The sequence below is a fragment of the Rhinocladiella mackenziei genome (assembly GCF_000835555.1).
Source record: "Rhinocladiella mackenziei CBS 650.93 unplaced genomic scaffold supercont1.5, whole genome shotgun sequence".
Classification (NCBI taxonomy): Eukaryota; Fungi; Ascomycota; class Eurotiomycetes; order Chaetothyriales; family Herpotrichiellaceae; genus Rhinocladiella; species Rhinocladiella mackenziei.
In genome coordinates this window covers 1,997,470-2,010,746 of record NW_013550600.1, presented here as the reverse complement: position 1 = coordinate 2,010,746, position 13,277 = coordinate 1,997,470, and the positions used below count along the sequence as shown (strand labels likewise).

Here is a 13,277-nt window from a genome sequence, read left to right as displayed (position 1 = left end):
TGCAGCCGCATCCTCTGCTACCGTGAGGCTGAAAGTCCTGCCTAAGCCGTCGCCTTTTCCTCGTGATGCCACACCGGCTTCATGCTTCCAGCCCCAATCAGCCTGATTCACGTTAGTCTTAACCCTATTTTCCTTTTGAGCCAGACGACTTTGGTGGGATGGAGCGGATGAGATGGGGGGTGGTTCGTAGACCTCATGCGGCCATGCGGCCTCCGGCCTCCCAGCCTCCCAGCCCGATCGTCATAAACCGCGCTCTGTTTCCTTCTTCAACTCCTTTTCCTTCCGTATCCTGCCTTCCTCATCTCTCCCTGCGCCCTACACTTTTGCCCAATTATTCCTCGAATCCCTTTCGCTCATCTCATTTGTTTCCTGGCGAGATAATGGGTTCCAATCAAGCCCAACCTACTCATAAGGCTGAGATTCAAGATTTTATTCGATGGATCGACGACAACTCTATTCAAGGACTGACCTCAGACAGCTCATCGGCACCGTTCATGCCGCAGAAAAGGCTGACTGAATACATTCGTCAGGGTACTCGCTTGCGCAACCTCCTCAAGGAATTATTTTCCCCGACCGACCCTCCTGTCCATGTAGAACCTGATGCTATCCTAAAGAATTGCACTGCCGTTCTCGCCATACTTGTCAGAATCGAATACGGCCGATACATCGAGGAATTTGTGCGCCATCGAGAATTGTTCGATAACCACCTTCCCTTTCTTACGATGCCGGCCAATTTCCCTCGCTCAAACAATGAAGGCGTATTTTTCAAGAAATTTGACGAAGAGCAGTGGCGGTTTTGTGCTCACATTTTCTCCAGAGCCCGTATCGATGACCAAATATCTGCCTCCTATATCCTTCCAATCACAAGCAAGGAAAAAATTGCCGAGGGGGGAACCGCCAATGTGTTTAGAATACAAATCCATCCCGATTACGATGAGTTGGATCCGCCCACTGGCGATTCGGACGAATCTCATGTTCGTAAGGTAGGAGTGGCATCGTCACGCTGCTGGTGCACATTCGCTGACGTTGACCGAAGCATAATAACACATATGTTTTGAAAACTTTCCACTCTCGAAAGTATCCTGCCAAATGTTTGTATAAGTCTGAAACAGCCGCCTTTGCCTACTTGAAGCGGTCATGTGCTCTGGGCAACAACTTTATCGGATTCCACGGGAGTTTTGTCTACAATGACACGTACAATATTCTCCTCGAATACGCCGACATTGGATCACTTGAAGACTATTTCACCACCATTTCTCCACCCTCCACCGGTGAAGATATCCTCAAGCTTTGGACGTCTGTGTTCGGACTTCTCACGGCTGTAGAAAACCTTCACACGATCGAAGCTGAGGGGAACTGGGAGGAACCAGTGTTTAATGGGTGCGTATTATGAAATGACCACAATGAGTGTTCAAGCTGACCATATTCTCAGATGGCACCAGGACATTAAGCCTGATAACATCCTGGTATGCAGTGGACCATCAGGTTCCCCGTATGATTTCAAGTTCAAGCTCGGTGACTTGGGCCTCGCTCATTTCCGGAAGGAGAAGTTCCGACATGAGAATGCTCGAAAGCTTGGGCGAGGACAGCTGCAATCTATATTGGACAAGGACTCTGGTGGCACCAAGATATACGGTAAGCTTTTCCAATGCGCAGTTCCAGTGATCTTCTCTAAGTGTTGAGTAGGTGCACCAGAGTGCTATCAAGGTGACGATTCGCACTACTCGCCGAAGCGCGCCATCGGCCAGTCAGTTGACATCTGGTCACTTGGTTGTGTGTTCAGCGAAGTTGCCCAATGGATAGCACAAGGGAAAGAAGGACTTGACAAGTATAGGCAGCGTCGCATGATTGCAACCCGAAAAGTCCCAGGCCACCAAGACATTGGCTGCTTCCATGACAGGGATCATGTTTTGGAATGTGTTAATGATACACACGAAAGCCTCTTCGAGCATGTCAGAGTGTCTGATGTCATGATGAAGCCTGTCATCAAGAAAATGGTCGAAGAAATGCTATACGAAAAAGAAGCACGACCAAATGCGACGCAGTTACTGTGCAAAGGAAGAAAAATTATTGAAAAAGCCAGGCGCGATCTCAACGAACAACGGTATAACGAGTCATTGTCGCAGAGCCCAATGAAGCGCCCCACCAGTGCAAAAGGGGATGAAGTGATCTCGATGCAAGACTTTCAAGATAGACAAGGCTCTAAAGGAAAGATGCGGCGCCGCCGCCGCCGCCGCAGCAGCAATTCGAACCAAGGATCCAAAATGCACTCGCCTCATGATGAAGCTTCCTTCTCGCACCCAGTTAGCGTACAGAACCCGGATGAACTTCCCAGCCAAGATCAATCCACACATCTTTCTCCATCTCCATTGTCTCCCCCATCTCGACCGCCGAAGAACTCAAAGGAACAAGCCCTCCCTCACATGCCGACTGATCAAGCACTGTTTCAAATCATCTCAGCAAAACATGGCCATGAAAATATCTCAAAGGAGTGTGGGAGACTTCTAGACACTCTTGGCAAGAGGGATCATGTAAGTGGCCACTGGTTCCCGATTTTTCATTCTTATTTCTGATCTTAGCTTTCACAAAGGTCTTTTTGATCGATGACGCAGCTTCGATGAAGTCACATTGGGAGGATGTTAAAATGATTGCTACGATATTAGGCTACTTCCTAAAAAAATATGATGACGACGGCATGGACATTTATTTCTCATCATCCATAAAAAGGTTCAAGGCCAAAACAACTACGCAATTGTTGAATTGCTTGTCGGGCTATGAACTACAAAACTCGTCAAATGTTGGCTCAAAACTGGGAGAAATTGTGACCGAATACATTGACACGATCGAAAAGTATCACTCCCACAAACTCTACACCCTTACCAGATCCCGACCAAAACCGCTCAACATTTACGTCCTGACTGACGGTATATGGCAACCTGGATCTGAAGCAGAAACTCCGATCAGGCGGTTGGCCTCGACATTGAGTCAGCTCAATCGAAAGCAAGGGCATGTAGGAATCCAGTTTATCTTCTTTGGCGAAGACAAGGAGGCCGAAGAGAGATTGAAACGCTACGATTCTGGACTGGGCCTGGGGCAGAACGAGTAAGTCGTCCATCACAATTTTGTTATTGTAAAGAGCTACATGATCGCGATAAATCATTTGCTTACGTCTACCACAGAGACATTGTCGACATGGAACCCGCCAGAGGTAACGTGTTGAAAATGCTCGTCGGCGCCGTCAATAAGATGTTCGACGATGACTTTGGCATGTCTCAATCCTCCCTATCGTCAACTTGATCTTTCTCTCCCAACCATCACTCACCGACTCCAGATCACAGGTAGCACTCGATCGACCCCCTCCCCCCCCAGAGTTATCGGGTTGGAACACTGCGAGAAATTGTCACCATGCCTGCTGGTAATGATTTACCTCCACCTCATAAAGAGAGCACCCTGCAATATATGTCTTGGCGATCCTGCAGTCATCAGGTATGAGCACGCTCCAAAAGACTTGGGAACTCCGGAATATCACGCTATATTATCCGTGATGCTGGCACGGTATGCTATGGTAATGAACAGGATGTTGCAGTGTTGAACTGTGAGACAATGTGTGGCAACGATTTTAGCGTGGCAATGAATGTTCAGCTGGACAAGGATTTCGTCTACGAGCTGAACACGGACACCGAACGGTGGCAACAACCTTTGTCCGTATAAACATGCGAGGCAGGACCTCAACCTGATAGAGAACAGAGCACTCCTTCAACTCAAGTTGTACCACAAGTTTGACATGCAGTGAAACATGTTACAATACATATTTCCACAAACAAATATATCAAATCAAATCGAGTGTCATATCTGGGACAAGAGGGGGAATGAAAGGAGCAGGGGACTACCGCAATGGCAAAGGTTGACTGAAGTAGTCGTTGTTATGGTCTATGTATCAGTGTCTTGTTGTTGAACTTCGTGAATTAAAAGAGTGCTCTGGCTCTCCTCATGAGTGTAGGATAGAGCCCATCTATATATCTATCTAACGAGCGTACGTCACCATTGCTGCCTGTCAATGGTGATACAGCCTATTGAGCGAGAGCTGCAAAGTATCCTAGTCTGTCATAAATGATTGGCTAGCATTTGTTCAATGCTATTGTCCAACACTTGTTCTTCTGAGGGTTGTGTGGAGTAGCGTGAAATATGCCAAGGCGCTAGTAACTGGGAATAAAAGCGGCCTTCGGCACGCCCTCACTTAGTTAGCTACAAATACAATTTCCACTCGTTATTTTACAGCAGCAAGTAAACGAGTGTTCTAGTGAGCTAGTCCCAACTAGGCCTAGCGTTACACGTGACATCGAGCCTCGAATTTGATTTATTTGGATTCAGAAAAGATCGATTCAGTTCGATTTGATTTGATCTGAATCAATTTGGATCAATTTGGATATTTGGATAGCCCCAATCCCCAAGATGATATACATTGCGCGGCGCCGATAATATCCGCTCGAAGTCGGCTTCTCTGAGCCGTTATGGCAATGTCCTGAAGCCTCGCTTCCTCTATCCAAGGCCTGTGGTCCCTTTCTTGTACCTTGTATTCGTCCTCCCAGCCTCCCTACATTCCTACTTAAGCACGGTGGTTTGCCGTTACATACGGTGCATTTCCAAAATCCCATGGACTGGATCCGATCAGGCTGGGGGCTGCGCCGTACACGGTGCCGAAGGAACGAGACCACTCCCCCCGGTCACCACTCGGCCACATGGTCCACGGATTGGATCCGATGGCGGTGGTATATCATGGGATCCGATCCATAATTAGACCATGTCGATATCGAGGTTCGTCCCGTTAACGTTCCATATCAGTAGAGCTTATCTAGGTAGTCCATGGGTTGGATCCGATGGTATACCACGACCCATCGGATCCAATCTATGGATCATCTCGACGTCGAGGCTTGTCCGTTCACGCTCGGTTACGAAGCATCTCGAGCTTCTCTGGGTGGTCCACAGACTGGATCCGATGGCGGTGCGGCAAAGGGAGTGCCTTCGTGATCACGTGGTGTGCCAAGCCACAGACCAACGTGATTGGCCAATACGGCGGTCTTGGCGTCGCTACACAACACCAGGTCACTGCTGGCGAGCGCTGATTGGACAGAATTTTTATCCAAATATCCAAATAATTAAATCAAAGCATCATGATTTGATTTGATTTGGATTTTATCTGGATATGATTTATCTATTTGCAAGCCTGTGTGGGTGTTCAATATATATATATATATATTGGTGGTTACAGAAAAGCTTGAACTGTTGACATGACAATCAACCAGACTTGGGCTTCGTTGTATCGTAATGATTCAGTTTCATCACACTAGTCCACTCTTGTCTGCAGCCCCTTTTGCGTTCAGAGCAGAATTTGTTCTCCGATGCTGTCCAATTAGCAATTTTTTACAATTCCAATTTTGCATTCCCCTCTTTCAAATTATGGGATTTCATTTTGTTTCAATTTAACTTGGCCTTCTTCATCTCCTCCTGCAGCTCCCTCTCTGCCTCTTCGTCCTCAACGCCAAAACCGCCCCATCCATCGAATTCGCTAGCAAACTTGACCGCTGCCTTGAGATAATATTTCTCGCCATTTGGCTCGTCGGGCCAGACACGTTCTGCTTCGCGCATTGCCCGACATCCCTTGATGAAATGCGCGTCGAATTCCTTCTTGCCTTGTAGAGCCTGAGTCGTGACGAAGCTCCAATCTCGGCCCGCGAGATCGAAGTCCGTGATATATTCGCGCTTGATCAGGGGGCGGAGTTGGCAGATATAGACCGCGATTGTGAACAAGAGCCATTCGCGGATGAGTGGAACATGGTATTGGGCGTCGAGGAAGGGGATCAGGATACGCACAGCGTGTGATGTCGTAAGAAGGTGTAGGAGAAAGAAGTCATAGCCATGGCCGCCGACGTTGGTGGCCGTGGAGATTAAGAGTGCTGAAGCCAATGCTTGTGATTGGCTGAAGTCTTTCGTTGGGTCGGTGATTTTCCATGCGGACCAGTGTTCGAGGAGGATCGACGTCAACACCGGGTCGGCGAGGAGTTTGGTCAAGTTGTCGCCACCGTAATGATGGAAGGCCGAGTCGAGACGTTTATCGCCGTTAATCCGGGCAAAGAGCTCGAAGAGATTATTCGTCGAATAAGTCAATGGATTTGCCGTGGATGTCTGGGACAATGTGGACGCCGATTCAAGCAGAGTCGCAAGTTTCGCGTCGTAGCATGTTGCTGCAAGCCCCAATGCTTCCATGGCTACCTCGCGGTTGTTTAACTCGTATGCGTATCCAAGGTGGATAAGCGGATGACCCAGGCCACCTGTTAAACAATTGAACATGGGCTCTGCGTTGGCGGATTTCCTTGGACCACGCTCGAAGATAAATTTTCGCACGACTTCCTTCCAGTCATATCCTTGGAGGACAAGTTGGTCTTCGAAGAAGTCGACGAATGCGCGTTGATATTCACGTTTCCCTAGAAAGTCGCGGTAGTCGTGCAACGCGATTTCCGAGGGCGAGTCCACCCAGTGGTCGTGCCCTTCGTTGGCCGCCGCATCTTCGTAGATGTCGTTGAGATGCTCGGCCGGGCTGCCGAGGAGGTAGGCAGATCCGAGAATCTAGAATCATGTCAGATCAGACATAGGGAAGTTTAGGGTACAGATGGATGGATGGGCGGGAGGGGAGGGGGAAATATATATACGTGAGGCGTATGATTATGGAATCTTAGGTGATTGTAAAGAATGGAAAAATTGGCATGGTTGAGTTTGAGGAGGTGCTTCAGGCGACGACTGCGCTTGTCGCTGGAGACTTCGATGTCGTGGACCTCGACAGATGGGATGGCGATGGGTTCAGAGTTGGTAGAGGCCTGACCGAAGCCGAAGCGAGGGAACGAGAGGTTGAGGAAGGATGAGAACATGGTGGCGAGATCCTAGATACAGCTTGATGATTCAATTGCCATGGTAGATGAAAGGGAGCTTGATGTAGAGATTGACTCGGTGAGCGAAATAGGTCAGGATGATGAGATGACGTTGAAATCAGCCTTACCCCGCATCAGGCTTTACGGTGAAGTGGGAAATAATTAGTGCAATATCAAATGGTGGAGCGTTAATTCGTTCGCGCAGATATTTGCTTAGGTGCATCAAGACAGGTCAGGTCCCCCGTTCGTGTATATGAGGTCAACGGCGGGCTTCTTCAGCCTCGGGGCTCTGAATGCGTTCATAATCACGATTGGATTTAGATCTGGGTCTCTCTTTCTTCTAGTGTTGCTCAAACATCGGCCCATGAACAATGAATGTGGAAACCATCTACCCCTGACATTCCCTGACAACATTCTTGCTCTTGATACTAGTTTCAGCATCGACATCAACCGCAATAGTCGCAGGTGCCCCTGGATCTGCACTTGTTTTTGCACCAGAGTCATTTTTAGCGTCGGCATCAGTATCAGTATCTTCTTCGAGAATGCTTTGCGTAGAGCGTACTCCAACAGCGCTCGGAGGACGGGATAGAGTTGAGTCAGAGCTGTTGTTGGAATTGCTGGGCGGGAGGGTTGAAGTTTCGGTGGTGGCATCCAAGTAGCTGTCGTTGCTCAATGTCCACGGTGTCGCGGTCGAAACTGAGCTTGATGCAAGACCCCTACTGATCCCCTGCTCGTTCTGGAGGGTGCTTGGTACCGCATTCACATTTGACTGCTGTCCGACGTTGCATGCGTGAGATGAATCTCGCACCTGCAAATTCGGAGGTAGTGTTTGACGATTGTCCAGAGACATATTCAATAGCTGTTCATAGGAGTTGGCATGGGGGTTCAGCATCAAATCATCAGCATCGCCAGCAAGAGGACCTGTAATGGCATGGGGATTGACAAATCGTCGCGTCCAGGGAGCAGTGGTTTGGTGTTGATTGGCGAATGGGACATATGTGCTAGCAACTGTGGTTTGCGGCATTTGATACACAGATGGCATACCCATTGAAACAGGGAAGACGCTCTTGAATTGGGCAGGGTCCCGAGTATTCACGTAGGTGCTGGACAACGGGTAACCGTAGCCAGTTGTTGGAATGTTGTATCTAGTCATGACTGGCGTTGCATAGTCTGAAGTGAAGGCATTTGCTTCTTTCTTCAGGGGAGGTGAATTTACGCCAGAGAGATCATGATCATGCATGGTTGTATCCGGTTCCTGTTTGGTAGTGGTTGAGGACGTCACGAGTTGGCTGGATGTAGTCGTTGACGAATCAGGATCCTTCTTGATGAGAGATGAGGTGGCGCTTTGGGCGGTGAGGCTTGGATCTTTAGAGTATGATGGTTCGACTTTGATGATTGGATAAGAGGCAATCATATTTGCATCCTGGTGTGTTGCGTTCATGAGAGAAGGTGCCCATACCACATCCATGTATGAGGACGGTTCAAGCCTGATCTTCTTCTGATAATGATCTTGTGAGATCCTATTTCTCATCACGTTCTGCTCATTGGCAAGCCTCTCGTTTTCTTCTTCCTGAAGCTGTCGTTTTCCTTTCGATTTATCCTTGAAAGATTTGTTTTCTTCATCCTTCTCTTTCTCTGCCCTTGGTGGTTTTGGCTGGTTGGATATACCTTCAAATTGTGACCTCATTCGACTGTATCGCATTCGTGCTGCATGACCATTGGATATATCAAGAGCATTTGCCACTTGATTCCAATCGATCGATCTGAGATCCAGTTGTTTGAGAATTGTGTACAAAAACATTGGTGTCTGCCCATCATTTGCCAAATTTTTGGTACGTCTGAAGGATACCATAGCTGGAACGAGTGATGATAACTGAAAGCAGTTGGTCAAGAGTGTGTATAGATTACTGAAACTCCCGGACAAGAAGGTGTTCAGAAAGTAGATGGTGATAAATTGTGCTGATAAATTTTCAAGATTATATCATTGAGATCGGGGCCATGCTTTGTGAGTAAGTTCCATCAAGAAGTCAACGACCATTCTTGGGGGAATGGTCTTTGATTCTTTGTTCGACGATTGAACTTCTTTCAGTGGAAAAAAAAAAAAAAAACAAGAAGTTGGCAAACATCAAAGATCATGAAAGAAGGTACAGAGCTTCAAGCTTTTTCCATAGATTCTTCTTATCACAACTTGTTGTCAAATTGCCGGGCACCACTCATAGTATATTCTTGTTCCTCGGGTTGTTCTCCGAATAGAACATGTTCACGACCTCCTCTAGAGGTCCACCAAGCCACACAAGCAGCAGCACGTTCAACATCCATTTCGCCATTACTGAGCGTATCCCACAATCTTTGTTGACATTGTTGTTTCTGGCCTGGATTTTTGATCTTGTGTAGGAGTTCGGCCGTTATAGGGAGCCATTCCTCCAAAAGTGGAACTGGTAAAAAGTTCAAACAATCAATGACGGAAAGAAGTAAGACTGCTCTCTCGGACAAAGGTGAACTCGCTTCTACCGGAATATCCGGATCAGGTGGGAGAAAATCCTCTGATGCATGATCCATTCGTTCTCTAAGTAGATCAAGAATGATTGCTTGCATAGCTGGCATGGATACAGCGATAGGGGATGGTGGTGCTGCAAGTCGAACGATAGATTTGATGGCCAATCTGAATTGCCGAGGAGTCAGTGGTTTCGGAAAACTTGACAGTAAAGTTTCGACGTAGAATGGGACATTTTTGGTTGACACTTCCGTGTTTTGTGGTGAGGCAAAAATAGCCAAGATGACGCTGTGAGCGGCTTCGTATAATTCTCCCAATCGAGGATCTCCTTGAGGGTTAACATATGGTGTTGCTGCGTTAAATAATAGGTCCTGATTCACTTGTGGGGGTAGAACCAATGTGAAATGTTCTGCAGTGTTGAAGAAGAATAGATCATTTATTCTGTCGAGAGGATGAGGAGGTATTCGACCCAACTCGGGGGGTCTGATCGCCTCCAGAAAGCTCTGTGATTGTGGTTGATATCGGCTGAGGATGTCAATGGCCGTAAAATTGACGAAAACATACTGGGATGAGGATGTCAACCCAAACCGATGCGCGATGAAGTATGTGTCTCGTAGAATGTGTAAGGTTTGCGTGGTCAATCCGGGAGCATTGATGTCGGATGCCAAAAATCCATCGCAGAGAAGCCTCCCAAGCACAGATCGAAGGGCAATGACGATGGAAAACATGGTATCCCGGAGTACTTGCAAGAGAACGGGGAGAGTTTTGCTGGTCGTCTCCGGATCCAAATATTGAGTTTCTTCTCTTGAATCGATTTCAGACAATTTATTCTGTCTCCACGAGATGGCAAGATTTCTTGAGAACTCAGCAATTCTGTTGGTGGTGTATACAATCAACTTTCGATCCTGGACATTGTCGATACAATGGGCCATCAAACGTGATAAGGCACCGAGTGCAGTGATCAAGTTTCTTGATTTGATGTCGGCGACTTTCCGGAAGGAACTGGAATTCGACGACCAGTTGAACGTCTGTCTGGAAGACTGTCGCACATCACCGTCGATGAGACCAAGCCAATATCCATGCTCAAGACCTTCATGGGAGAAGAATGTCGCATCCACTATTACCGGCAAGAGGAGGTCGTACTCTACCTGCGAGCGGTGAAATTCTGAAAATATGGGGAATGTATGGTTCAAGACAAATATCACCGCCAGCTCGCAGTTTGGCTCGGAATCCTTCTGTCGTAAAGCAAGATTGGACGCAGTCACCAACGCAGCCTCAAGTTTATTCCGCAAGTCCGATGATAGCTCTTCGAAGTTCCTGGAGTGGAAAGCGAGAAGAATCCCCCCAAGTGCCAATGTGTGTCTCCATCGTGGAGATTTTTCGTCCGCTCCCTGTACTACGGCTTTCACCCATTCAGAGACCGGCAGGTTGCTTCGTGTGTGTTCATGCGCAGGGCTGTGTTTATCTTCGATAAAGCGCAGGACTGCGGTGTAGAATACGCCGAACACTTGTCGACATCGGACGAGTTCGGTAGGTCGTAGATATAGGAGATCATTTGATAGTATGTGCGACGTCAACAGATTGAGATTCAAAGGATTCGACAGCCTAGATAGCAGATTTGTGGTTGTAGGTAGTAATCTGTGGTGGGACATTAATAGGATATCGATTTTAGGAGGGGAGGGGGGTCTTTCACCTTACTGCGTCTTCTGAAGACTCAGAGGTCTGTAAAGACCGTAGCAAGGTCGCAAGCGACCTATCCATTGCCGTGTCGCATTCAATTGCGATGAAGCAGTTCTTGTTGGGTCCGAGCATACACTTTTTTTCTGGCTGGTGACAGTTTGACAGCCGAGGTTCGGCTCGATGGAAATTGACCAATGAAATCACGCAAGGCTCGCCCCTTAACTCCCGCACAACTCGACAGCTGGAGATCAAAATCCACGAATATGTTTCTTCTACTGAGCATACCACCCCCCCCAAGATTACCAATTTCTTGCTCAAAATAATCAGATCGAGCCTGATTCATCAACATCCATTTCTTCTACGTCAACCCAGCTGATGTAGTTTTCGCCAGCCTTCCCACAATCCTAACCATAAACGTCCTCGTCGCTATCTCCTCAGCATCAAAATCATAATCCTCATCGAATTCTGGTCTATCGAAGTCTTCAATAGGCTCTGGATGATCGATTGGACGCCATTCAGACATGTCTGAATAGTCCGACAAATAGTCATTTATGCCATCATGATCTGCTTCGGCATCCGGGTCCCGTTCGAATACTCTCCATCGTCGGTTGTCGAAAGGGTTCGCTCCTCCATTATTAATGTATTTGAGAATGGCAGTACTTGACACCCGAGCTGGGATCTTTAAATCCTCGTCTCCTTCCTCGAATTTTTTGTTGTCGTGATCCCAAGGGCTACGCAACTCGAACGAACACAAACTCCAAATCTTCAGACCATTTCTTCACCAAGTCCTTCCAGTGGTCGTGTAAATATGGTCTGAGCAGGATCAGGTTCTTCAGTTTCGGTTGAATGAAGAGCCAGCGGCATATCTCTCGGGTGGAAAAGTGGACCTCTTCGAATACCAAAATGCGAAGCTCTGGCAAGGATTCGAGTGGCAGCATGTTTTTGAGTGGGATGGCTGAGCGGGATGGCTGAGCAGGAAATCATGATAAGACAAATCTCCAAGCTGCGAAGCTTTGAAGCTCCAGCAAGAGCACTTGCCCACAGACGCGACTCTGGAAGGCTTTCCACTCCTTGACTAGTATTCACCTCGAAGCAGAGACTGAGGCTTTTCAAATGTCGGAATCCGCAGATCAACGCATCATCCCCTAGGTGGTCAAGTCTTTCGAGAGCTATACCACTCTTGCAGAGAATATCTGGATCTCACCGGATCTCCAAATGTTGAATCCTGGGATTGGAATACTCATCACCAAGCGCCCGCCAGATCCCCAGGAATCCATGTGCGGGTCAGGACGATGCACCTCTCCGGAAGGTCATCCGTATCGCTGAATCGCTCACAGGGAAGATGTAGTTGAGCTTCTGCAGAGACAGTGCCAGTTCCGTGCGCGGATAATCGATGGCGATGCCTCCGGCACTGACTTCGGTACGTACGATGCGCTGGAGATTCTCAAAGCGTGGAAGTGTAACGCGGAACGCTCCATAAAGGTGTCGAGGCTTCTGTAAGACGGCACCTTCAGCATATTGTTGCAAAACACTTTCAATCATGCCTTGATCTCTAGTGGATCAACCACATGCCTGAGCCCGCGAGCTTCGTATATACATCATGATGACCTTCAGGATGCGATTGTGGTACATCCCAGTCCTTAGCCAAAAACCCTTGTGGATTTGGGCATTTTTCAATGGCATAACCCATTTTCAGTGATCTCAATCTCACAATAAATTCAAGAATTAGATCCGTGAACCATTCGACTTTCGTCTCCTGTTGTGGATCATCTTCGCTAAGAATATCCTCGAATTTCATTTCTTGATACTGTAATTCCTCGCGAAAGCCCCGGTTCACCATCCGCAGAGCCTTAAGATCCGGCGGCTCCAATGGATGGATGATGTGTTCGAAGATCTCCTGTGGGATGTCACCAAGCATTTTGACGGACTCCTTTGATCATCCGTAAGACAAAGAGTGCAGTTGAATATTTGCTTTTCCATACCTCTTGGTGTGGGATGCTAGGCGGCGGCGAGGAACCAAAATGACGAAGTCTGAAACCGCAGCTAGTAGCGCCTAACTTGCACCAATCATTCCATCCCTTCCACTTCCAATGTCTAAAACCTGCGGGATCACAGTAGCATCTTTGTCCACCGTATTTGATGGGTTGCAAATAGCCTGGAGAGAAGTGAAAAAGGGTAGT

The 13,277-nt window shown here is 47.7% G+C and overlaps 6 protein-coding genes across 6 annotated transcripts; 1 reads left to right on the top strand and 5 right to left on the bottom strand.

Annotated features, from left to right (window-relative positions):
- Positions 1–380: 380 nt before the first annotated feature.
- Z518_07209 (uncharacterized protein) lies at positions 381–3,297 on the top strand (the record flags this gene model as incomplete). The annotated part of the gene is made up of 6 exons (XM_013415338.1): positions 381–983; positions 1,037–1,371; positions 1,433–1,635; positions 1,687–2,531; positions 2,591–3,102; positions 3,180–3,297. The coding sequence occupies 6 exons, from the start codon at positions 381–383 to the stop codon at positions 3,295–3,297; spliced, it is 2,616 nt and encodes an 871-aa protein (XP_013270792.1).
- Positions 3,298–5,475: 2,178 nt separating this feature from the next.
- On the bottom strand, positions 5,476–6,923 carry Z518_07208 (uncharacterized protein; the record flags this gene model as incomplete). Its single annotated transcript, XM_013415337.1, has 2 exons — positions 5,476–6,624; positions 6,708–6,923. 2 exons carry the CDS (start codon positions 6,921–6,923, stop codon positions 5,476–5,478), a joined length of 1,365 nt encoding a protein of 454 aa, XP_013270791.1.
- Positions 6,924–7,311: 388 nt separating this feature from the next.
- On the bottom strand, positions 7,312–8,775 carry Z518_07207 (uncharacterized protein; the record flags this gene model as incomplete). The annotated part of the gene is made up of 1 exon (XM_013415336.1): positions 7,312–8,775. One exon carries the CDS (start codon positions 8,773–8,775, stop codon positions 7,312–7,314), a length of 1,464 nt encoding a protein of 487 aa, XP_013270790.1.
- Positions 8,776–9,104: 329 nt separating this feature from the next.
- On the bottom strand, positions 9,105–11,178 carry Z518_07206 (uncharacterized protein; the record flags this gene model as incomplete). Its single annotated transcript, XM_013415335.1, has 2 exons — positions 9,105–11,055; positions 11,111–11,178. 2 exons carry the CDS (start codon positions 11,176–11,178, stop codon positions 9,105–9,107), a joined length of 2,019 nt encoding a protein of 672 aa, XP_013270789.1.
- A 277-nt stretch (positions 11,179–11,455) lies between these two features.
- Positions 11,456–12,035, bottom strand: Z518_07205 (uncharacterized protein; the record flags this gene model as incomplete). Its single annotated transcript, XM_013415334.1, is given in 2 exon segments — positions 11,456–11,828; positions 11,848–12,035. 2 exon segments carry the CDS (start codon positions 12,033–12,035, stop codon positions 11,456–11,458), a joined length of 561 nt encoding a protein of 186 aa, XP_013270788.1.
- Positions 12,036–12,381: 346 nt separating this feature from the next.
- Positions 12,382–13,015, bottom strand: Z518_07204 (uncharacterized protein; the record flags this gene model as incomplete). Its single annotated transcript, XM_013415333.1, has 2 exons — positions 12,382–12,641; positions 12,706–13,015. The coding sequence occupies 2 exons, from the start codon at positions 13,013–13,015 to the stop codon at positions 12,382–12,384; spliced, it is 570 nt and encodes a 189-aa protein (XP_013270787.1).
- Between the last annotated feature and the right edge of the window lie 262 nt (positions 13,016–13,277).